Source organism: Salvelinus sp. IW2-2015, linkage group LG4q.2, assembly GCF_002910315.2.
Source record: "Salvelinus sp. IW2-2015 linkage group LG4q.2, ASM291031v2, whole genome shotgun sequence".
Lineage (NCBI taxonomy): Eukaryota > Metazoa > Chordata > Actinopteri > Salmoniformes > Salmonidae > Salvelinus > Salvelinus sp. IW2-2015.
Window position 1 is genome coordinate 845,042 of NC_036843.1, and position 27,116 is coordinate 872,157.

A 27,116-nucleotide genomic window follows, 5' to 3' on the forward strand; every position below is an offset into this window, starting at 1 on the left:
TGCTCAACATTCCTCAGATTGAATATGAGTGTTAGTAAACCAACCACCGTCCCACAAAGCAATATGGGCACAATCATAATGTAGACAAGATCAGGACAAAGGACTTATGTTAGTACCAGGTATAAACGGGGCTAAGAGCCCTGTTTTTCATGCACTTATTACGAACTGAACATTTGAACCAATTTCTACCATAGATGGGACCCACTTAGTGAAACCAGGCTCCATCCGCCCAGGTTTAGCTGCAGGGTCTGTCATGTAACAGATGTCTATGTTGTGACACATCATTCCTTCTCAGGTCCTCCCCAGTGGCGGTATTAGCATACAACAGCAGAGAGCCATCCTTCTCTTTGCCTCTACATCTCACTGGGTGTTACTGCTACTGTGTGCGTGTAGGCCTACACTAGTAATTTCTCTTGCCCAACGGAGAAGCTGTATCAGTGCCTGCGACAGAGACCGAGTGAGCCTTTTGTTGTCATTAGAATGTATTTGTAATATTAATGTCGCACCGCAATTACAATAACTTCGCCACTGACAGAGAGAGAGAGAGGGAGAAAGGCCTCTGGTGGGATACCAGGGTTCTATATTCTCAGCCCCTGGATGAAACATTGCTCCTGACACCCTGCTTTGAACACCCACACGAGGGGAGAGAAGGGGGGGAGGCCTGTCCATGGGCGCATGAGAGGGGGTGAGGGGCCCAGGGGAGAGGGGGTAAGGAAGAGAGACTGTTAGGGAGAGAGGAGAGAACAAATCCCATTGGTGGATGAAGAATAGGAGCTTTCCTGTCTCTCGTTCTCTGTCTTGTATCCACAGTACTTCCCCATTGTCTTCACACATGGACACATCTGTAAATCTCAGCACCCTGACCCAACCCTTTGGTATAACTCACAGACATGGTAACGTGTGACTGTGGATGTTTCTCCTTATGTATCTCTGTGTGTGTTCTCTCTCTCTCCCTTTTTCTCTCTCTTCTTCCCTCCGTCCGTCTGAAGTGGTAACCAACCAGTCCCTGATCATCTCCTGATCATCTCCTCTCCCACAGCTCGCAGCTATTTGATCCACTACGCAGTTCATTAACAGGATAGTTGCACGATAAGATATGTTCAGACAAGGAAGGAAATGATTGAGGTTTTGTATCAGACTGTATCTCGCCATATCACTATCTCTGATCAGCACCGAGGGAGGTTTACTGTGGGCTGGGGGACTCACTCTCTTCTGCCTCTTCCACAGGACCTGGATAGCAGGCTTTTAAATGGTAAGTAGCCTTTAAATGGGAGAAAGAAGCATTTACACCGCTGGAACACTGGTTTATACCGGGGTGTGTGTGTGAGAGAGAGACAGAGATAAAAAGGGAAGAAAAATGTCCCTAGGAGAAAAAGGCCTTGATAGGTGGAGAGGCTGACAGGCAGTGTAGAGAGGGATGGAGGGAGGGAGGGAGAGAAAGAAAGAGAGGGATGGGCGTGGGGGTGAAACATCTCTGATGTCCCTTTGATTATCTCAGGCTCTCCTGCTGGGCTCTCAGACACCACTCATCACAGAAAGAGATAGGGGGGAGGTAGGGGGAGAGAGAGAGAAAGGGGGAGGGAGGGAGAGAGCGAGAGAAAGAAGGGGGAGAGCGAGCGACGGGAATAAAGATCAAAATGGAAGCTGAAGAGATGATCGTGAATCCAATCTGATAGTGCAAACAGAGTAATAGATGATTTAGAAATGGTCTGTTCATTGTATAGTTCTCTGCAGAGAGGGGGGGATGATATCTAGTTCTCTCATTGTCCTCCACATTCAGACAGACAGGCATTTCAGACTGACTGGGTTCGAACCAGAGTTCCCTGCGTGCCACAAAACTGTTAGCCTGCAGAGCTAAAGCATATAGGCATCAACACCAATTGGTCACATATACAGTACACCTCAAGTCATATTAGCTAGACACGGCTGGATCAAATCGGAGACTAGATCTCTCACTACGTTCAATACAAACCTGAGAGTTGATCTGTATGCCAGTGGACAAACTGGCGGTTATCCGAAAGCAATACTATGAGGGCGTGTGTTAGTGTCAATACCGACGTGACGCAGTCGCTATAGGCGGGGCCGACGTCAGCCTTTTGAGAGTGGAATCACTTTCTCAAGAGAGACCTGGTAAGATGGCTGTAGAAGTAACACCATTACTAGGGTTGCACAATTCCACTCATTTCCCCAAAATTCCCCGGTTTCCAGAAATCCCAGTTGGAGGATACCAGTAATCAGGAGAGAATAAGCAGGGAGTGAGGGAGCCTCCAACCGGGAGTTCAGGAAAACCGCGGGTTTTAGGGAAAGATAATGTATTTTTTAGCATCCTTAACAAAGAGCCATACAACCCCCAAGCTAGAAGCTACATCAGGAACACCCTGAGAGAGTGATCAATTAGAAACGCCGTCCACAGCTCAGACCACAGTCAGTCCATCAGCAGCCGAATGCCACGGTGTGTTCCCACGGTCTCATGCACACAGAGTCACACGGTCAGTGAGAAATACCGGCATCAGTGTACACAAGGTTTACCCAAGGTTTACCTAAGGTTTATGTAAGGTTTACCTAAGGTTTACGTAAGGTTTACCTAAGGTTTATGTACTAAGGTTTACCTAAGGTTTATGTAAGGTTTACCTAAGGTTTATGTAAGGTTTACCTAAGGTTTATTTAAGGTTTATGTAAGGTTTACCTAAGGTTTATGTAAGTTAAAACCTAAGGTTTATTTAAGGTTATGTAAGGTACCTAAGGTTTATTTAAGGTTTATGTAAGGTTTACCTAAGGTTTATTTAAGGTTTACCTGTAAGGTTTACTTTAAGGTTTATGTAAGGTTTACCTACGGTTTATGTAAGGTTTACCTAAGTGATTTAAGGTTTATGTAAGGTTTACCTACGGTTTAACAGTGGAAGTAGATGGTTAGAACTAAGTGAGAGAGACATGCAGAGAGATGAGATGGTATAACTGATAGGCCACTGCTAAACACACACACACACACACACACACACAACACACACCACACACACACACACACACACACACACACACGCACAAAAGCAGCGATGGTACAACTGATAGCCCTGTCTATTAAACCCACAAACACAAGACTAGGGTTCTCCTGAACACAACAGTGCCTTCCATTCTCTGCTATGCTCGCCCAACAAGCATACAGCACTGGGCTATACCGACAGACACACACCCAGGGTGCTATTCTCTCCCAGCAGGTGACATCACTCTGCAGGATGCTATCTGAGGCAGGAGCCCTAATCCATGTCTCGCTAGTCACAAAGCTGGCCAGTTTTAGGGGGAGTTAACTAGCAAAACACTGTGTGGCTATCCGGCAGATACTGACACACACACACACACACACACACACACACACACACACACACACACACACGTAAGTACACAGGAACCAGCTCAGACAAGGAGACAGATCTGAACTCAGCTCACACGCGCACACACAGTTAAAGAGGTTGTTTCAGTGAGTTTAATGGGTTATGAAGAATGACAGGGAACAAAATGAAAACTAAAATGAAGCTCTAGAAATGATGTAATATCAACTAAACAACACTTCACCGTCATTACACTAAAAACATGTGCTACTTTCTGAACAGCCATGGACTTCTCCAATCCCCTCGGGTGGCTGGGGTAGGTTGCTAGGCACGGTCCAACTCCGCCCGACACTCCTCCAACTTCCTGATGAGGTCAGAGGTCAGGGGGTGCTGGTTGCCGTGAGTAACCTTCATGATGTCATAGGCCTGCACGGGAGATAGGAGAGAGCAGGGGTGTATTCAGTGATGTGGTGTGTTCATTACCTTACCCTTACAAATGTATTGACTACAGCTGACATGATTCTCTACATGCTACCAGCCAGAAACTCATACTGTATCTGTTGTACAAAGTCTATCTAAACCAGGATTATTCCAATCTTACCCTACAAGGCTGTTTTTCAGTTCCACCTGATAATTAATTGCACCCACCTGATGTCCTATGTCTAAATCAGTCCCTGATTAGACAGGAAGAATGACAGCAGTGGAACTGGCTGGAGGTCTAGATTTGAGTTTGATGGAACCTAAATGTTCTGTAACGCTGCAACCCCCTGAACCGAGCCCTGAGATAGATGAGGGGAGACGGGGATAGGGCAGCCATAACAATGGTTCACCGCCCAGCTCACCAGTCTCAGCGTGTGCTGTGCGTCCCCCAGGTGAACCAGAAAGTGCTGGAGCTTGGCCACTCTCATCAGCTGGATGGCGTGGGCAGGGTGGGGGTCTGGGTAGTACTGCCTGGGGAGAGACGAGGGGGGGTAGAGTGATTAGGGGGGTGGGAGTACAGCTGGCAACTTTGATATCAGCAAAATCTTTCAAATGCTCTGAGCATTCAAACACGCCTGACTGGAGTGTCAGGTGGGCGGGGTTTGCAGTTTTGGGACGGTTCCATTAGTTTCATTTCGCAAGACACGCTTACGTAAGTGTGGCTCTCAAGTATTTGGAGGAACACAACTACTATTTGAACCCAGGTCTGTCTCACAGTGCTCAAAGACAGTTATACTAGACAGACAGGAGAGAGTAAAGCTTCGTTTCCACTCCACCGCTCTTCTGTTTAAGGAATCATTTTTCTTCCAGTGGTAAACGAGAAAGAGAGAGGGGTGCAGATAGAGGAGGAGGTTGGTAAATGGAGAAAACACAAGAAAAGTGTTTTCTAGCATCAAAATAAACTACATGTGGTGCATTGCCTGGGTAAATATGAGCATTGGTTTATCTCTGGAAATAAAAAATAATTGTTTAAACATTTACTTTGCTCAACTTTACACTCTTATCATAGAGCTGGGAGGGTTAGAACTGCACTATCGTGTCATATATAAACACGCACAGAGAAATCATGTCAGACAGAGAGAGCGAGTGAGAGAGAGAGAGAGAGACTATACGAGTACTCCCCTCGAGGGTATGAGCCATGTCATAATATCTATCAACATTTGGGATAGCTAATCAGGGGGCTGATTAAAACTGTACCCCAACAGCTTTTTAAATACACATGTCAAAACGTGTGTGTGTGTGTGTGTGTGTGTGCGTGTGCGTGAGAGAGAGAGAGAGAGAGAGAGAGTGGAGTGTGTGTGTGTGTCCGTGTGTTAAAGTGGAGCAGAGCCTTATGCCTCTGGTTGAATTATGAAGAATCTACCACATTATAAAACACTCCCACGGATCATACACACTCTTAAAGAACACAAACTCACTTACAGAAAGGATACACACTCGTACGGGCCGCGCTGTGAAACAACGGAAGCCATTCACTTTCAATGGCAGGAAAGCAAGAGAAGAGAAGTGGGCAGGGGGACTGTTGAGTGACGCGAGCATGGGCGAGGGAGCTAAACAGGGCGGGACTAAAGTTGGGGAAAACTGAATTTTATTCAAATCCTCTGCGATATCGCCACTCGAGTGACCAAATCGAAGCTCACCATAGCTTCCAACCACTACTGGAATGGCTGTTGATACATAGCACTACCTAGCTTTCTTGCTAGCACCCACATGAGGCCGAGGCTAGTGTGGCTAGGCGAGTGCCGCTTGTATAATGTAAACGCTCTGTTAGAGAACACACACACACACAGAGAATACACACACTCACACAGAATGCACACACTCTTGGAGAATACACACACTAAGAGAATACACACAGAGAATACACACACTCTTAGAGAATACCACATATTAAATACACAACCTTTTAGAGAATACACACACCCTTAGAGAATACACACACTCTTAGAGAATACACACTCACTTTTAGAGAATACACACTCTTAGAGAACACACACACTAAGAGAATACACACACTAAGAGAATACACACACTAAGAGAATACACACACTAAGAGAATACACAAGAGAATACTCACACTAAGAGAATACACACCCTAAGAGAATACACACACTAAGAGAATACACAGATAATACACACTCTAAGAGAATACACATAGAGAATACACACACTCTTAGAGACTACACACACTCTTAGAGAACACACACTAAGAGAATACACACACTAAGAGAATACCCACACTCTTAGAGAACACACACAGTCTTAGAGAACACACACACACACAGAGAATACACACACAGAGAATACACACACACACAGAGAATACACACACACACAGAGAATACACACACTCTTAGAGAATACACACAGAGAATACACACACTCTTAGAGAATACACACAGAGAATACACACACTCTTAGAGAATACACACACTCTTAGAGAATACACACACACTTTTAGAGAATACACACTCTTAGAGAACACACACACTCGTAGAGAACACACACACAGAGAACACACATACAGATAATACACACTAAGAGGATACACAGAGAATACACACAGTCTAAGAGCATACACAGAGAGTATACAGAGAATACACACACTCTAAGAGCATACACAGAGAATACACATACTCTAAGAGCATACACAGAGAATACACACAGTCTAAGAGCATACACAGAAAATACACAGAGAATGCACACAGTCTAAGAGCATACACAGAGAATACACACACTCTAAGAGAATACACAGAGAATACACAGAGGACTATAGATCATTTGAGTGACATCTTTCTGATGAGTGCCAACCGAACGACAACAAATAAAGAGACACAGTCTAAGAGCATACACAGAGAATACACAGAGTCTTAGAGAATACACAGATAATACACACACTCTTAGAGAATACACACAGAAAATACACACACTCCTTGAGAATAGACACACACACAAAGAATACACACACTCTTAGACAATACACACACAATCTAATGTAATACACATACAGAGAATACACACACTAAGAGAATACACACACTAAGAGAATACACACACATAGAGAAAACACACAGAGAATACACACACTCTAAGAGAATACACTTGCAGCACTACACAACAGGTTTGCGTGGGGAACAGCTCCTGAACCCAAACCAACCCACATGTTGTTGTTGTTTATGGTGAACAGACAGACGGTAGTTTATATGGACATCTTGAGACAGGAGAGCAGAGCGACACCAGATGCCATAGAATTGGGCAACTCCAAAACAGTCCCTTCCTCATGGTTTATTCACATCAACTTGATTGCAGTTCAACGTGTTGGTTTTACAACAGCGGTGGCCCACCTTCCTCCTGGAAAGCCACTGGGTGCAGGTTTTTGCTCTAGCCCTCTAGGAGGAGGGTTGGCCACCCCTGAATTACACAATGTGTCACCGGGACAGATGGAAGCCGTCTGACATTTATAGAAAAGTTCATCCAGAATCAAGTGGACTATAGATCATTTGAGTGACATCTTTCTGATGAGTGCCAACCGAACGACAACAAATAAAGAGAGGCAGACAGTGGAACACTAAATGTCAATATTAAAGTAGGTTTTTCAGAGCCATATTATTTCTTATCACGTCCAGCCATGGGTTCATTAATATCACAGTAATTGGTGTACTGCTCAATAGGCCAAAAACACACAGAGTGCCGTGGAGCACTCACCACGCCTCAATGACTTATTGAGAGGAGCTCAGACACACAAGCTCACGCACGCACACACACACACACTTTCTCTGCCTCAAGCATTTATCAACAAAAACTGTTTGGCTGTAACGCACTCAAATCAAATCAAATCAAATTTTATTAGTCACATACACATGGTTAGCAGATGTTAATGCGAGTGTAGCGAAATGCTTGTGCTTCTAGTTCCGACAATGCAGTAATAACCAACAAGTAATCTAACCTAACAATTCCACAACTACTAACCTTACACACACAAGTGTAAAGGGATAAAGAATATGTACATAAAGATATATGAATGAGTGGTGGTACAGAACGGCATGGCAGATGCAGTAGATGGTATAGAGTACGGTATATACATATGAGATGAGTACTGTAGGGTATGTAAACATAAAGTGGCATAGTTTAAAGTGGCTAGTGGTACATGTATTACATAAAGATGGCAAGATGCAGTAGATGATATAGAGTACAGTATATACATATGAGATGGGTAATGTAGGGTATGTAAACATTATATTAAGTGGCATTGTTTAAAGTGGCTAGTGGTACATTTTTACATAATTTCCATCAATTCCCATTTTTAAAGTGGCTGGAGTTGAGTCAGTATGTTGGCAGCGGCCGCTAAATGTTAGTGGTGGCTGTTTAACAGTCTGATGGCCTTGAGATAGAGCTGTTTTTCAGTCTCTCGGCCCTGCTTTGATGCACCTGTACTGACCTCGCCTTCTGGATGATAGCGGGTGAACAGGCAGTGGCTTGGGTGGTTGTTGTCCTTGATGATCTTTATGGCCTTCTGTGACATCGGGTGGTGTAGGTGTCCTGGAGGGCAGGTAGTTTGCCCCGGTGATGCGTTCTGCAGACCTCACTACCCTCTGGAGAGCCTTACGGTTGTGGGCGGAGCAGTTGCCGTACCAGGCGTGATACAGCCCGACAGGATGCTCTCGATTGTGCATCTGTAGAAGTTTGTGAGTGCTTTTGGTGACAAGCCGAATTTCTTCAGCCTCCTGAGGTTGAAGAGGCGCTGCTGCGCCTTCTTCACAACGCTGTCTGTGTGGGTGGGACCAATTCAGTTTGTCCGTGATGTGTACACCGAGGAACTTAAAACTTTCCACCTTCTCCACTACTGACCCGTCAATGTGGATAGGGGGTGCTCCCTCTGCTGTTTCCTGAAGTCCACAATCATCTCCTTTGTTTTGTTGACGTTGAGTGTGAGGTTATTTTCCTGACACCACACTCCGAGGGCCCTCACCTCCTCCCTGTAGGCCGTCTCGTCGTTGTTGGTAATCAAGCCTACACTGTAGTGTCATCCGCAAACTTGATGATTGAGTTGGAGGCGTGCATGGCCACGCAGTCGTGGGTGAACAGGGAGTACAGGAGAGGGCTCAGAACGCACCCTTGTGGGGCCCCAGTGTTGAGGATCAGCGGGTGGAGATGTTGTTACCTACCCTCACCACCTGGGGGCGGCCCGTCAGGAAGTCCAGGACCCAGTTGCACAGGGCGGGGTCGAGACCAGGGTCTCGAGCTTGATGACGAGTTTGGAGGGTACTATGGTGTTAAATGCTGAGCTGTAATCGATGAACAGCATTCTCACATGGGTATTCCTCTTGTCCAGATGGGTTAGGGCAGTGTGCAGTGTGGTTGCGATTGCGTCGTCTGTGGACCTATTGGGTCGGTAAGCAAATTGGATGGGTCTAGGGTGTCCGGTAGGGTGGAGGTGATATGGTCCTTGACTAGTCTCTCAAAGCACTTCATGATGATGGAAGTGAGTGCTACGGGGCGGTAGTCGTTTAGCTCAGTTACCTTAGCTTTCTTGGGAACAGGAACAATGGTGGCCCTCTTGAAGCATGTGGGAACAGCAGACTGGGATAAGGATTGATTGAATATGTCCGTAAACACACCAGCCAGCTGGTCTGCGCATGCTCTGAGGACGCGGCTGGGAATGCCGTCTGGGCCTGCAGCCTAGTTCACACAAGGAGAGAACTATCCAATTAAGTCAATGCTGGGGTGGTTTCTCATATTAAACACACACACACACACACACAACACACACCACACACCACACACACACACACACACACACACACCACCACACACACACAACACACACACACACACACACACACACACACACACACTTGTTTTCTCAACCTTAACTTGGAACCAAATCTCTCTCTGGCAGAGGGAGACTGGGAGAGATCACACTGTGGAGAAATCTTTGGGAAATACACCGCTATGTGGGAAAAATGTTTGGGAAAGTTTGCCATTTGGGAGACAGACGAAATGGGTTTAATTAAATAGTAATGACTTTTATCTTTTGCTCAGGTGGAGCAGACACACACACACATAACACACGCACACCGAGATAAAAGCGCTTGCATTAGAGAGTGAGCGTAGAAATACAGACAGATAGACAGACAGACATCACATGGCAAGTCACAGACCATCTAGCCCAAAACAAAGCCGTCTGATTTTACGAACCATCCGCAAGCCAACTAAAACAATCCACACACATGTAAACAACCTCATCAAAGACCAAACAATGTCTTAGATGCCCTAGAAAGACAAAAGCACCTTCCACGTGAAACTACTTTGTAGGAGATGAAGGCTGAACGTGGTGGTAGATCTTTCTTAGGGGATTTTTCAATAGAACTGGAATCATCAAAATCCATTCAGGTAATTCAGCTAATTCCACTATTCAGATCAACCGTTCTATTGTCACTAATACAGCATGTAGAGTAGTGTATGGTTGATTTGGTTGATTTCTGGTTGATTTCCTCGCAGCATTCAAACATGTGTGCTAGATGACTGACTTTATCAGTAACATAAATGTCCCGAGGGTAAAGCCATGGTGGCATGTCTACATTTTTTTTTTGGGGGGGGGGGGGGGGGGCATAAGAATCAAATCCAGCTTAATTTATACAGCACAATAACTAGAGGCTGCCTCTCCATGCCTCTTGGTCTTAAGCTTTGGGATAGTTAAAAGGCCAGTGACAGAGGACCTGATGAACCTATTGGGTACATAACTTAAAAGCATGTCTGACACGTATTGGGGTGCACAATCGTGGATTGATTTAAAAAACCAATAGAAGAATCTTAAAATGTATTCCAAAACTGCAGAGACCTTAAGACCGATGTAATGCGTGCTCTCCGTCTGGTCTTGGTCCGTACCCGTGCTGCAGCATTTTGTATGTTTTGTAGTTGACCAATGGCTTTCTTTGGTAGACCAGACAGGAGAGCATTACCTGGTGTTTTATCTTTATTACCCGTGAATTAAAATGTGCGGCTAGATTCTCTGTCTATGCATTGACTCCAACAATAAGTACCTTGGTCTTGTCTTGATTTAGCTGGAGGAAGTTGTGAGCCATCCAAGTATTTAAATCACTAATACAGTCAAATAATTTATCAATAGTGTCACGGCCGTCGTAAGAAGTGGACCAAAGCGCAGCGTTGTGAGCGTACATATTCCTTTTATTAGAAATGACGCCGACAAAACAAATAAACAATACACAACAACCGTGAAGCTTAAGGGCTATGTGCCACAAACAAAGTTACCTTCCCACAAAGAAAGGAGGGAAAGGGCTACCTAAGTATGGTTCCCAATCAGAGACAACGATAGACAGCTGTCCCTGATTGAGAACCATACCCGGCCAAAACATAGAAATACAAAATCATAGAAAAACAAAACATAGAATGCCCACCCCAAATCACACCCTGACCAAACCAAATAGAGACATAAACAGGCTCTCTAAGGTCAGGGCGTGACAAATAGAGCTAAAATCCTCGGGTGATACAGAAATGCAAAGCCGTGTATCGTCTGCGTAGCAGTGAAAATCTAATTATGTGCTTTCTGATAATGCTGCCAAGGGGTTACACAGAGCCGTCAGACAATAAACAGTGCACTCAAAGATTTCAGACCCCTTGCCTTTTTCCACATTTTGCTACGTTACAGCCTTATTCAAAAAAATGTATTCCATAGTTTTTCCCCTCATCAATCTACACACAATACAATAATAATATAATGACAAAGCAAAAACAGGTTTTTAGAAATTGTTGCTAATTAAAATAAAATGGAATATCACATTTACATAAGTATTCAGACCCTTTACTCAGTACTTTGTTGAAGCACCTTTTGGCAGCGATTACAGCCTCGAGTCTTCTTGGTTATGACGCTACATGCTTGGCACACCTGTATTTGGGGAGTTTCTCCCATTCTTCTCTGTAGATCCTCTCAAGCTCTGTCAGGTTGGATGGGGAGCGTCGCTGCATAGCTATTTTCAGGTCTCTCCAGAGATGTTTGATAGGGTTCAAGTCCGCTCTCTGGCTGGGCCACTCAAGGATATTCAGAAACTTGTCCCGAAGCCACCCCTGCGTTGTCGTGGCTGTGTGCTTAGGGTCGTTGTATTATTGGAAGGTGAACCTTCGGCCCAGTCTCAGGTTCTGAGCGCTCTGGAGCAGGTTTTCATCAAGGATCTCTCTGTACTTTGCTCCGTTCATCTGTGCCTCAATTGTGACTAGTCTCCCAGTCCCTGCCGCTGAAAAACAACCGCACAGCATGATGCTGCCACCACCATGCTTCACCGTAGGGATGGTGCCAGGTTTCCTCCAGATGTGACGCTTGGCATTCAGGCCAAAGAGTTCAATCTTGGTTTCAGCAGACTAGAGAATCTGGTCAGAGTCTTTAGGGGCCTTTTGGCAAACTCCAAGTGGGCTGTCATGTGCCTTTTACTGAGGAGTGGCTTCCATCTGGCCATTCTATCATAAAAGGCCTGATTGGTGGAGTGCTGCTGAAATGGTTGTCCTTCTGGAAGGTTCTCCCATCTCCACAGAGGAAATATAGAGCTCTGTCAGAGTGACCATCGGGTTCTTGGTCACCTCCCTGACCAAGGTCCTTCTCCCCCGATTGCTCAGTTTGTCCGGGTGGCCAGCTCTAGGAAGAGTCTTGGTGGTTCCAAACTTCTTTAAGTTAAGAATGATTGAGTCCACTGTGGTCTTGTGGACCTTAAATGCTTCAGAAATCTGTGCCTTGACACAATCCTGTCTCAGAGCTCTATGGACAATTCCTTCAACCTAATTGGAATGGTTTTTGCTCTGACATGAATTGTCAACTGTGGGACCTTATATATAGACAGGTGTGTGCCTTTCCAAATCATGTGAAATCAATTGAATTTACCACTGGTGGACTCCAATTAAGTTTTAGAAACATCTCAAGGATGATCAATGGGAACAGGATGCACCTGAGCTCAATATCAAGTCTCATAGCAAAGGGTCTGAATACTTATGTAAATAAGGTATTTCTGTTTTTAATACATTTGCAAATATTTCTAAAAACCTGTTTTTGCTTTGTCATTATGGGGTATTGTGTGTAGATTGCTGAAGATTTGTATTTATTTAATCCATTTTAGAATAAAGCTATAACTTAACAAAATGTGGAAAAAGTCAAGGGGTCTGAATACTTTCCCAATGCACTGAACAATACCGGACCCAAAATTGAACCTTGTGGAACGCCACGTGTTATGAATTTTCTCTGAATTGTGTTCACCAAGGGTGACAAAAAAACTCTTGACCGGTTAAATAGATCCAAAACCAACATAGAACTGGGCCGGAGAGGCCAGCCCACCTCTCTAGTCTGTCCAGAAGGACATTATGGCCAACATTGTCGAATTCAGCACTTAAATCCAAGAGTACAGGGACAAAGAGCCGTTTGGCATCTGTGTTGGCTCTAAGATAATTTACCACTTTAACTAAGCCTGTCTCTGTGCTGGGCACAAAAACGTTTTTAGTGCAGTGGGGAAAGTGCCTGTGAACAGGGAGTGATTAACAATAGCTTGCACTTCTTCAGATATGCAATTCAATTTTTTTAAAGAAGGTGGTGGGGATAGGTAGAGGCTTAAGTTGTATTATCACTTTCCTGAGCATGTCTGTGTCAACCAGGGAAAATAAATCTATCGTGCATTTGTCTGGTAGGCTAGGGTACATATCATCAAACTTCTCATCAGGTCTTGCTTGACTGATACCCAGCCTAATGTTTGTTATCTTATCTCTGATAAGGGTAGGATTTATCAGGCCATGGTTGAGAAAAGCACTCTGGAATTATTCTGGATTATTAGTGATCCAGCTAGAAAAATGAGCCCCTCTGCCATTTCTAATTGCCTTGTTATAAATGCCAAGTTGCTCTCTCAGAATATCATAATGGGCCTGCAACTTTGACTTTCTCCACTTCCGCTCTGCCTTTCTCCAATTTTTCCTTAATTGATTCGTATCCACACTCATCCAAGGGGCTCTCCATTTGGATGTGGCCTTATTAAACTTTACTGGAGCTATGGCATCAATGGTTGTCCTTCATTTTCTATTAAAGTTATCAACTAAATCATCACAAGAGGAAGGCAGAATAGATGGAGTATTGTTCATACACTCAGTAAAATCTGTAGCAACTTCAGAGGTAAGATAGCGTTTCTTAATAATGCATTCAGTATTAGCCTGTAGTATGGTTAACAAGGTAGTCAAAAATCCACAGTGGTGATCAGATTAAGCAACATCAACAATAGAGGATGCTTCAATAGAAAGCCCCTTGGTAATAATCAGGTCCAGAGTATGGCCACCGTTATGGGTGGGCCCAGTAACATGTTGGATAATGTCCACAGAGCTCAAAAGATTCATAACTTCAATGGGTTTGGAGTCAGTCTCTTTGTCAACATGAATATTAAAATCGCCCAACACAATTTTATCATAGCTCAAGGACAATAGTTCAGAGAAATCGGGAAAGAAAGTGGAGCAGTGCTTTGGTGGTCTATACAGGGTCAGAGCCAGCACTGGTGGCTGACATTTAAACAGTATAGCATGATGCTATAAAGACCCAAAGTCAACACCCCTTTTCCCTTTTCTGTAGTCCGGGGGCGAGGCTTCAGTAAGAGCAATACAACAGTCTGAAGACAGCCATGTTTCAATGAGAAACATGCAATCAACTTTGCGCTCAGTAAGGAGGTCATTCACAAGAGAGGTTTTACTAGTGATTGCTCTGACATATTATAGGCGCCCTATTCAATGAGTGCGGGCCACTCTGCCCATAGGGCATCTGCCTCGAGGTAACCAACGGAATAAACACAAAATTATGAACACTAGAAACCATGTTTTCTGACAGTCATCAATCAATCAGAATGGTAGGAGATGACCGTTTGTAGGCGGAGTTAAAGGAACATAAATTACTCACAATAACCATAGTGCCATTTCTACAGGGGTTAATATGCTTTCCAAGTCATCTGTTGCTTATTCTGACAGGGAGAACTGGAGCACTACCAGACCCTGTCTGTCAGTCTGACAGGGAGGACTGAATCACTACCAAACCCTGTCTGTCAGTCTGACAGGGAGGACTGAATCATTACCAGACCCTGTCTGTCAGTCTGACAGGGAGGACTGAATCACTACCAAACCCTGTKTGTCAGRCTGACAGGGAGGACTGAATCACTACCAAACCCTGTATGTCAGGCTGACAGGGAGGACTGAATCACTACCAAACCCTGTRTGTCAGTCTGACAGGGAGGACTGAAACACTACCAGACCCTGTCTGTCAGCCTGACAGGGAGGACTGATTCACGACCAGACCCTGTCTGTCAGTCTGACAGGGAGGACTGAATCACTACCAGACCCTGTCTGTCAGTCTGACAGGGAGGACTGGAGCACTACCAGACCCTGTCTGTCAGTCTGACAGGGAGGACTGAATCATTACCAGACCCTGTCTGTCAGTCTCTAAAACAGGTTGTGATGTTGCTGGAAATAATCCCGGAGCCCCTGTGGTCAGGGTGAATCCTGTCTCTTTTAAAAAACGCTGGTTGCTCCCACAGCAAATCAGTGGTCAACAAAAAGAGACATTCCTGTGGTTGCAAAGTTTCTTCAGGTACTCATTGAGAGCAAAATGTTCTGAACCCCTTCAGAACGGGAGGGGGGCCAGGGATAATTATTCTCTTCCCTGTGCTAGAGAGGATGTTTAAACCGACTCATCGACAGCTCTACTATAGGAGGCGTTTTCCAACAGATTTGGTTTGCCGGGGTCACTGCAAGGTCGGTGCAGTTAGAAAACAGGTTATCCTCTTCTGGCAGCCGAGCTAACAGCCGGAGGATCTTTTCCCTGAGCTGCTTGATGGTGGTGCATTTTTCAGAATAACAACACGATAAACTGGAACAAGGAACAAGAAAACACATATCGATATGAGATTAACCACATGAGAAAACTCACACATATGGAATTGTGCTGTGTGTTGCCATGGTAAGTGGCAATGGGGAGGGTGTGTGTTGGGGCCTGTTCTCTCTCCTCCTCTACATTAGTGTTCCCCGGCATGATCATTACTAAGAACAAAGAGCTGCCTCTCCACTGGGACCACTTTACTGGAATATTAAATCACTACACACACACACACACACACACACACACACACACACACACACACACACACACACACACACACACAAGGCGCGTGGCACACACACTCATGCCACGCAAACACACACACACACTCCCTACTCAAAAGCGCTAGGGAATACCAAGGATGCGGTTCGCTCGGTAAAGACAGTCTCATTATTAATCTGCCTTTATAGACAAAAACAGAACTCTCTCTCGCTCTCCCTCTCACATGGATTTACAGCTCTTGTCCGTCACACTCTGATGCCTGGCGTAATCAATCCCAGATCCCTCCTGCTGGACTCTGGGACCTGCTATAGATCCTGACGCCACAAAGAGAGTTAGCCAATACTCTGATCAGCCTGATCAATGGCTTTGACCAGACCCTCATATCCCACCGCTGACACCAGTAACACATGGAAAGGTCAGACAAACCTCATAGAACACTGGTGAGAGGAGACGGTTGGAGGGAGAGAGAGAGAGAGACATAGAGACACAGAGAGAGAAAGAATGGAATGATGATTCTTTCCATAGATTCATCAACAGCTTGTATGTAAAACAGCCTCCCTTCCTCTCTCTCCTCTCCACCGAGCACGCTCCTGGGAGTCGAGTCTCTTTCCTGGCCCCTTCCTCACCTCTCTCCCCCATTCCTCTCACCCCGCTCCCTCACTCTTAACAGCAGTGACAGAGGGTGCTACAGACTGTATGCCGTTACTCTCTGCCACACCTCGCTGAAATGCTGGCCATCACCCAGCACCAGGGCTGGAATTAACTTAATACATTACGTTTGTTAAAATCCTAATCATTTTTTGAAAAATTTGAAAATTCCTCAGAAAACATTGGGCATTGTTCAATTCATGCGTTTCAATGCACTTCCTGAATTGAACTGCCTCTTACTCTGCTGTTCACTACACTTCCAGCACGGCAGTTGTTGTCTTGTTCTGCAGCTCTGATTTTGACAGAAGTGTATCATGAATCAAAGCTACACCCGTCCTAGCAACCTCTGGGACATTTTTACTGACTGCTCCTTTCCATTCAACTGTCTGCAGTCGCTTACTGTGTTCTGCTATGTAGCACAGAGCAGTCTTTCATGAGCAATAACACGCCCACTGATAGGTATTCTACTGGCCTTCAACTTTCTGTTGTCTACTGTCTCCATGTTTTACTGGACTGTAGATGTGTGTGATCATGTGTTGGTAACCTGTACAAGACCTGGCGAGAGAAATCCCCCTGGAGGACAATATTCTATTCGACCTGTTCCTCTGTATTTTTTCATTCTCTCCCTCCCTCTTTCTTTAGAACCTCAAAGATCTCAGAGAGGGGAGGATGTGTGTGTGTGTGTGTGTGTGTGTGTGTGTGTGTGTGTGTGTGTGTGTGTGTGTGTGTGTGTGTGTGTGTGTGTTCGTGTTCGTGTTGTGTGTGTGAGGAGGACGAGTGCATCGCCTGACTGCGACCCTCAGCTACTGGTTCACAGAAAGTTCCGGAGAGTATTCATCCAGAGTTCAAGTCTTCCATCCCTCTTTTTCTTCTCCTTCAACAGCCGAGTCGTAATAAAGAGAAGACCTCCATCACTCACACGCACAAGCACATACACACGCACACACTGTAGCTGTGAAAAATACTGTAAGTAAAATACCCTGTCCATCTCCCTTTCTCTCCATAGCAGAGCAGTCTGTATTGGCATGTATTGGTGACATGTTCTATGCTTGGATATTGGCGTGAGGACATTTGTCATAGTATGAAAATGAATTATTCACACCGGCCACTGCAGCGTGTTGGCTCAGTGTACTAAGGCTTGTAACCATGGGTGACACACACACACACACCCCACGCACATGCACAAGCGCACACATACACCTTGGCAGCTCATGACAACAAGCCCTGTATCCCCAGGTGACAGGTGTCAGCAGGTAAAACAGAGAGCAAATCACTGCAGAGTGTTGGAGAAACGACAGAGGAGATGGAGGGGAGGGAAAGAGAAGGAGAGAGGGGGAAGGCAGAGAGAGAGAAGTAATGAGATGAGAGGTGTGTTGACAGTGGACAGAGGGTAAGAGGCAGGAGAGGATGGGGGAGAGAGAGACGGAGGGGGAGAGAGATGGAAAGAGTGTGTTAGGGAAGATGTAGCTTTTCACAGAGGGTGAGAGGTAGTGTGAGTAACAAACAGCACAGCAGAGAACTGCAGAGGATGGAGTTACTTTACTGCACTCAGTCAGCTTATTCCAGTGGTTTTCAAACCTCTCCTCGGGACCCCCATCCGTTCCCTGTAGTTGATCTGTCCCAGAGCTAGCCCACAACACCTGATTCCAATTGTCAACTAATCATTAAGCCATTGACTACAGCAGGTGAATCAAGCGAGCTAGTTCAGGGCTACAACAAAATGATGAAGCCTCTGGGGTTCCCTGGGGAGAGGTTTGAGAACCCCTACCCTATTCAGACAGTGGATGCTCCTCAGAGGAGGAAGGGCAGGACCATTCTCCTCAGCGAATTTCATGAAAATAAAAATAGTGAAACATTACAAAAAGTTATCCCTCATAGATACAACTATACTAAATATATTCAATTGAATATATTTAGTTGAACCGTTTTTAACGAATACATTTCTTCAGAACTGAAGGAGAATCAAGAGCGAGAGAAAGCTATCTATCTATTTTTTTTCACTTTCACTTACTTAGCGAAAACTAGTTAAGCCTATTCAAACATCCGGCTCAAACAGAGAGGGATGCTATGTTACCTAGCTGGCTATGGCTAGCCAACGCTGGAACACTTCCAAGTCAAGGTAAGCTTTTGCTTTTATTAATTTATTGCCACCAGGGCCTGCCGATATAACTGCTTTACTGCTTGCTAACTGTACACTGTACTGCGTGATTGTAGCGGGTTTACTAACGTGTTAGTTCTAGTAGCTATGTTGACTTGACGTTTGCTAATATGGTGACAATGATGTAGGCTGTGTGTAGCGGTTAGCGGTTATGATATGAAGGTTTGGCTTGGATGTTTTTTTTCGCCGGGTCATAGACAGCTGATATATTGTGCACTGAAGTCCACAAACAAAAGGAAAATGTGAGAGGAGGAGAGCGCGTAAATGCGAAAAGGAATTATCCAACGATCAAAAAGATCATGCTGTTTATATGTGGCTGCTATGAAAATTAACTGTGTTTGTGTGTGATCAGGGGTGTATTCATTCTGCTGATTTTTTTTTAAACGAAAGCAAACAGAATTAAACGGGGATAAACCTGAATTTGTCCAATAGAAACTCTCGTTCGCAACTGTTGGACTAATGATTACACCCTAGATCAGCTAGATGCAGGCAAGATTGTGAAAGGTGTTAATTGAATGTGTCAATGTCGGTCACCTTACTCAAATTTCTCTCGTCCTCTGCACCTACGTTTTAAACTTTCATTCATAGGCTAGGTTGTAGCAACCTCATAATGGGTATAGGGAAAATGTGACTATCATGTAGCAGCCTAAAACTATGGATGTTACATTGAACTGGGTGAACAGAATATGAATGACAGTCATCCAATATCCTGTAATAGAAATAAGGCCATGCTCATTAAAAAATGTATCGTCCTCCCTCATCTTAAACGGCACCGACCGCCACTGTATTCAGCATACAGAAACCTACTGCAGTTAGCAGTCTGTGATCCACTGCAATACATGTGAAAAACACAACCAAACAGACAGAACTCTCAAACTAGAATTAAATATGAAAGGCGGCATACATTTTCATTGTCCCTCGGTATGTGATGATGTGTTGGGTGAATAGAGAGACGGTGAGATCTAAGAGGAAGTCAGTTTGGCCTTCAGATGTCTTAGAGGAAATCAGGACACAGCTCGTGTGATCCTCATCATCGAATCCTGCCAACAGAGAGACACACACAGATATACACAACAGACCTACACGCGCACAAGCATGCACGTCCGCACGCAAACAAAGGCACACACTGGGATCTACCGCAAACACACATCGGAAAACTCTGGGTAGTAGCTTTGTTGTTACTAAACACAAGACTTCCGAACGCATCTCTCCCTCTCCCTCGCTCTGGGAAGAAAGGATGACAAATGGAGTAGTGTGTTTGTTTATTTTTTCTGTGGCTTTCCTTTGGTTGAGTTTCTCTTCCTGTAACTGTCATATTAAAAATGCAACAAAAAGCACCCTTTTCTTATTCCAAACGATTGGGCATTTGGAATATTCATGAACATTTGGACGCACACATGGACGCACAAAGGCAAACAACACACACACACTAAAGATCCATGGCACGGATTCATAGATTAATCGTTGGAGCCATGTATCCCAATGCCATCAATATAACAGGCACAACTTACAACATCTGACTCCAGAATTCTCAATGTAGTTATCTATTGTAACATTACATGGCACAGCCCCCCATCGGCTACAGTTGAACATATTGGGAGTTAGAAGTCCACAGATCCTGAGACGATGGCCTCCTCCACTCCATTGTGGTGGCCCCATGTGTTTGGGGCAAGGGATGTGTGTGTACAGATGTAGGATCTTCATTTGATCACCCTGTCGCAGGAGCAGCCAGAATTCTTGTGATTGACTGTCTGTCCATGTCCTGAGGACGACGGAAAACGCTTTCAAAACCGGCCACTAGGGGCAACAGAGCGCTATTACCATGAAGTAGGCTTGGATTTTTTTGTAATCATATGACTCCGGATTCAAAGGTCACGTGTTCAATCCTAGTGGTAGACACTAATTTTGTATTTTTGGTTTTAAACCTATCCCAAACCTTAACCCTTAAACGTAAACATTCAGAATGAATGCCTGAACATAATATTTTAACCCAATCTAAAACCTTAACTTCTAAATTTGACGTTTGGTGCAATTTCGAAATATGACTTTTAGAGAAAGGTAGACAAACATCCGAATCGGAGGTCACATTAGTAAAACCGTGAATCTTGTTTTGCAGGAGAACTTTTCAGCAATTTAGCAAAGTAGTGTATTTGAGGTTTAAAAAAGGCTTCTGAAGACCAAAAATGTCCATCAATTATAGAAACCAGAGAGTTAGGTTATATGGAGGAGATTACTGAGTAGTCTGGTTCATCAGGCTGACTCCCAGTCTTAACTTGAAGTTATTGAGGGATGATGATGTTTTGGCAATGTGAAGATAAGAATTCCAGAGTATGGTACCTCTATATCTGATAGAGAATGGACTATGTAAGCTGAGCCAGCGGTGAGGTGGACGGTTACCACAGTGTCTTGTGTTATATACTGTAGATGGATTTCAGAATGAACCTGGAAGAATCCATTGAAGGGTTTAGGTAAACTGTCTAGGAGGTATGAGTATTTGTAGATGAAAGTGCATAATAGGCGTACATTAGTGTCGTAAATAGACAAGATATTGAGTTTCTTAAACAAAGGTGCAGACGGAGCCAGGAAATTCGAGGAGGTGGCTATTCTTGCAAATGTATTTTTGTATGATGAGTAATTTGTGTAGGTAGGAGGCATATGTACTGGCCCACCCAAACAATATTACAGTAAATGAGATATGGGTCAATTAAACTATGGTATAGAGTAAGGAAGCAAACCTGCTGAACCAAACCACTAATCTTACTGATGATACCAACCGATTTCATCACTTTGCTGCAGACAAATTGAATATGATCTTTCCAGAATTTTTTAAAAATCATTTAGAACTCCGAGGAATCTAGTGGGTGTGACTTGTTCCATTTCATTCCCACCAATTGAGATTGTAGCTCTTTAAAAAAAAAAAAGTTGTATTCTTACTAGTACACACAATAAAGTTTGATTTTTTTTTACATTTAAATATAATTTTTTATCTGGAACCAATCAGAAATTTTGGCCATGCCCGAGTTGGCTTCATTAATTAATGAATCAAAATTCTTGTGTGATAAAATCAAATTGGTTTCATCAGCAAAGAGAAGGGGAAGTACGGTAGAAGACCCTTCAGCAAGGTCATTGATATAGATTAGGAATAACAAAGGTCCAATTATCCAACCCTGTGTCACGCCACAGGATATCTTGGCTCTGGTAAATGCAGAGCCGTTAACAAATTATTCTCTACCATAAACATAACTATTTGGCCAATTATATGTGATCCTGATGTTATTTCATCTGAATTTATCAACTTTTTTGTGTATTATAAGTATAATCATGAAAACCGTAATAATACAATTTAGAAAGTAATATTTAATGATAAACCGTCAAACACTTTGGATAAATCCAAAAAGATGCAAAACGAGTATTCATTGTTATTCAGGGCTGTAAAGATTTATCCACAAGTTGCAAAAGAGCCATATCTGTGGAGTAGTTTTTAACAAATATAGAATACAGTGTTTATTTAAATGTTTTAACATTCTCTTATACACCAATTTTCTAAAAACATGGTAGTGCAGATATTGGGCAATAATGTGTAAAAGATCTTGGATCCCCAGATATATAGAGGGTGTCACGCCCTGGCCTTAGTATTCTTTGTTTTCTTTATTATTTTAGTTAGGTCAGGGTGTGACATGGGTATTTATGTGGGTTTTGTAGTGTCCAGGGTGATTGTAAGGTTTAGGGGGTTTATTTAGAGTAGTTGGCTTTATGTTTAGTATAGTTGTCTAGCTGTGTCTATGTTGTGTGTAGTTGTCTAGGAAAGTCTATGGTTGCCTGAATGGGTTCCCAATTAGAGACAGCTGGTTTCTGTTGTCTCTGATTGGGAGCCATATTTAAGGTAGCCATAGGCTTTAGTTTGTTGTGGGGAATTGTCTATGTAGAACGTTTGTAGCCTGTGTGTGTGCACTACGTTATTTAGCTTCACGATCGTTTGTTGTTTTGGTAGTTTGTAAGTGTTTTGTTTCGTTTTGCCTTCTTCAATAATAAAAGGAAGATGGCTTATTTTCCTCATGCTGCGTTTTGGTCCGTCTCTCTTCCACATGATCGTGACAGAATTCCCCACCACAACAGGATCAAGCAGCATGATCGGAACCAACAACAGTGGCAAAGTAAACAGGACTCATGGACATGGGAGGAGATCCTGGACGGCAAAGGACCCTGGACTCAGCCAGGGGAATATCGCCGTCCCAAAGCGGAGCTGGAGGCAGCGAAAGCGGAGAGGCGGTTTTATGAGGCAAAGGCAAGGCAGAGTGGCTGGAAGCCCGTGAGTAACACCCAAAAATGTCTTGGGGGGGGGGGCTAAAGGGGAGTGTGGCGAAGCCGGGTTGGATACCTGAGCCAACTCCCCGGGCTTGCCGTGGAGTAAGAGGGCGTCGTACTGGTCAGACACCGTGTTATGCGGTAAAGCGCACGGTGTCCCCAGTACGCGTGCTTAGCCCAGTGCGGGCTATTCCACCTTGCCGCACTGGGAGGGCTAGGTTGGGCATCGAGCCGAGTACCATGAAGCCGGCCCAACGTATCTGGTCTCCAGTACGTCTCCTCGGGCCGGCGTACATGGCACCAGCCTTACAGGTGGTGTCCCCGGTTCGCCTGCATAGCCCAGTGCGGGCTATTCCACCTCGCCGCACTGGCAGGGCTACGGGGACCATTCAACCTGGTAAGGTTGGGGAGGCTCGGTGCTCAAGAGCACGTGTCCTCCTTCACGGTCCGGTATATCCGGTGCCACCTTCCCGCCCCAGCCTAGTACCACCAGTGCCTACACCACGCACCAGGCTTTCAGTGCGTTTTCAGAGCCCTGTTCCTCCTCCACGCACTCTCCCTATGGTGCGTGTCTCCAGCCCAGTGCCTCCAGTTCCGGCACCACGCACTAAGCCACCTGTGCGTCTCCTGAGTCCTGTACACACTGTTATTTCTCCCCGCACTCGTCCTGAGGTACGTGCCCTCAGTCCGGTACCACGCACCAGGCATATAGTGCGCTTTGAGAACTCAGTGTGCCCTGTTGTTGTTCCCCGCACTAGCCTTAAGGTGCGTGTCATTAGCCCGGTACCTCCAGTTCCGGTACCACGCACCAGGCCTACAGTGCGTCTCAGCCGGCCAGAGTCTGCCGTCTGCCCAGCGGCGCCTGAACTGCCCGTCTGCCCAGCGGCGCCTGAACTGCCCGTCTGCCCAGCGGCGCCTGAACTGCCCGTCCGTCTGCCCAGCGGCGCCTGAACTGCCGTCTGCCAGCGGCGCCTGACTGCCCGTCTGCCAGCGGCGCCTGCCTGCCCGCTGCCCAGCGGCGCCTGACCTGCCCGTCTGCCCAGCGGGCCTGAATGCCCGTCGCCCAGCGGCGCCTGAACTGCCCGTTGCCCAGCGGCGCTGAACTGCCGTCTGCCCAGCGGCGCCTGAACTGCCCGTCTGCCCAGCGCGCCTGAACTGCCGTCTGCCCTACGCCGTCTGAACTGTCCGTCTGCCATGAGCCTGCAAAGCCGCCCGTCTGCCATGGCCTGCAAAGCCGCCCGTCTGCCATGAGCCTACAGAGCCGTCCGCCAGCCAGGAGCCGCTAGAGCCGTCCGCCAGACCGGATCAGCCAGAGCCTCCGCAGACGGATCAGCCAGAGCCTTCCGCCAGACGGATCAGCCAGAGCCTTCCCCAGACCGGATCAGCCAGAGCCTTCCGCCAGACCGGATCAGCCAGAGCCTTCCGCCAGACCGGATCAGCCAGAGCCTTCCGCCAGACCGGATCAGCCAGAGCCTTCCGCCGACCGGATCAGCACGAGCCTTCCGCCAGACCGGATCAGCCAGAGCCTTCCCCGAGCCATGACCAGCCAGAGCCGTCAGCGAGCCATGACCAGCCAGAGCCGTCAGCGAGCCATGACCAGCCAGAGCCGTCAGCCAGCCATGACAGCCAGAGCCGTCAGCCAGCCATGACCAGCCAGAGCCGTCAGCCAGCCAGGATCCGCCAGCCAGTCCGGAGCTGCCGTCCCTCAGCCGGAGCTGGCCGTCCTCAGCCGGAGCTGCCGTCCTCAGCCGGAGCTGCCGTCCCTCATCCCGGTGTTGCCCCTTATCCGGTGCTGCCCTTGTTCGATGTTACCCAAAAGATTAAGTGGGGGTAATATGAGGGTGGTCATTTGTAGGGGAGATATAAGCTGGGATTGACTATGGTGGGGTGGGGACCTCGCCCTGAGCCTGAGCCACCCACGTGGTCAGATGCCCACCCAGGCCCTCCCTAGACTTTGGCTGGTGCGCCCGGAGTTCGCACCTTAAGGGGGGGCTATGTCACGCCCTGGCCTTAGTATTTTGTTTTCTTTATTATTTTAGTTAGGTCAGGGTGTGACATGGGTATTTATGTGGGTTTTGTAGTGTCCAGGGTGATTGTAAGGTTTAGGGGGTTTATTTAAGTAGTTGGCTTTATGTTTAGTATAGTTGTCTAGCTGTGTCTATTTTTTATTTTATTTTATTTTTTTCACCTTTATTTAACCAGGTAGGCTAGTTGAGAACAAGTTTTCATTTGCAACTGCGACCTGGCCAGAATAAAGCATAGCAGTGTGAACAGACAACACAGAGTTACACATGGAGTAAACAATAAACAAGTTAATAACATGGTAGAAAAAAAGAGAATCTATATACAATGTGTTGCAAAAGGCATGAGGTAGGCAATAATCGAATAATTACAATTTAGCAGATTAACACTGGAGTGATAAATCATCAGATAATCATGTGCAAGAAGAGATACTGGTGTGCAAAGAAGAGCAGAAAAGTAAATAAATAAGCAGTATGGGGGGTGAGGTAGGTAAATTGGGTGGGTAGTTTACAGATGGACTATGTACAGCTGCAGCGATCGGTTAGCTGCTCGGTAGCAGATTTTTAAAGTTGTTGAGGGAGATAAAAGTCTCCAACTTCAGAGATTTTTGCAATTCGTTCCAGTCGCAGGCAGCAGAGAACTGGAAGGAAAGGCGTCCAAATGAGGTTTTAGCTTTAGGGATGATCAGTGAGATACACCTGCTGGAGCGCGTGCTGCGGGTGGGTGTAGCCATCGTGGACCAGTGAACTGAGATAAGGCGGCACTTTACCTAGCATAGCCTTGTAGATGACCTGGAGCCAGTGGGTCTGACGACGAACATGTAGCGAGGGCCAGCCGACTAGGGCATACAGGTCGCAGTGGTGGGTCGTATAAGGTGCTTTAGTAACAAAACGAATGGCACTGTGATAAACTGCATCCAGTTTGCTGAGTAGAGTGTTGGAAGCTATTTTGTAGATGACATCGCCGAAGTCGAGGATCGGTAGGATAGTCAGTTTTTCTAGGGTAAGTTTGGCGGCGTGAGTGAAGGAGGCTTTGCTGCGGAATAGAAAGCCGATTCTTGATTTGATTTTGGATTGGAGATGTTTGATATGAGTCTGGAAGGAGAGTTTGCAGTCTAGCCAGACACCTAGGTACTTATAGATGTCCACATATTCTAGGTCGGAACCGTCCAGGGTGGTGATGCTAGTCGGGCGTGCGGTGCAGGCAGCGAACGGTTGAAAAGCATGCATTTGGTTTTACTAGCGTTTAAGAGCAGTTGGGGGCCACGGAAGGAGTGTTGTATGGCATTGAAGCTCGTTTGGAGGTTAGATAGCACAGTGTCCAAGGAAGGGCCGGAAGTAATAGAATGGTGTCATCTGCGTAGAGGTGATCAGGGAATCGCCCGCAGCAAGAGCAACATCATTGATGTATACAGAGAAAAGAGTCGGCCCGAGAATTGAACCCTGTGGTACACCCATAGAGACTGCCAGAGGACGGACAACATGCCCTCCGATTTGACACACTGAACTCTGTCTGCAAAGTAGTTGGTGAACCAGGCAAGGCAGTCATTAGAAAAACCGAGGCTACTGAGTCTGCCGATAAGAATATGGTGATTGACAGAGTCGAAAGCCTTGGCCAGGTCGATGAAGACGGCTGCACAGTAATGTCTTTTATCGATGGCGGTTATGATGTCGTTTAGTACCTTGAGCGTGGCTGAGGTGCACCCGTGACCGGCTCGGAAACCGGATTGCACAGCGGAGAAGGTACGGTGGGATTCGAGATGGTCAGTGATCTGTTTTGTTGACTTGGCTTTCGAAGACTTAGATAGGCAGGGCAGGATGGATATAGGTCTGTAACAGTTTGGGTCCAGGGTGTCTCCCCTTTGAAGAGGGGGATGACCGCGCGCAGCTTTCCAATCCTTGGGGATCTCAGATGATACGAAGGAGAGGTTGAACAGGCTGGTAATAGGGGTGCGACAATGGCGGCGGACAGTTTCAGAAATAGGGGGTCAGATTGTCAAGCCCAGCTGATTTGTATGGGTCCAGGTTTTCCAGCTCTTTCAGAACATCTGCTATCG

General features: G+C 45.8%; 1 protein-coding gene across 1 annotated transcript in view; it reads right to left on the bottom strand.

Annotated features, from left to right (window-relative positions):
* Window positions 1–3,458: 3,458 nt before the first annotated feature.
* Window positions 3,459–27,116, bottom strand: part of smyd3 (SET and MYND domain containing 3) — a 223,733-nt gene continuing 200,075 nt past the window's right edge. The window contains 2 exon segments of the mRNA XM_023986345.2: window positions 3,459–3,752; window positions 4,169–4,277. Coding sequence (XP_023842113.1) covers window positions 3,651–3,752; window positions 4,169–4,277 — 211 coding nt within the window. The 3' untranslated portion in view covers window positions 3,459–3,650.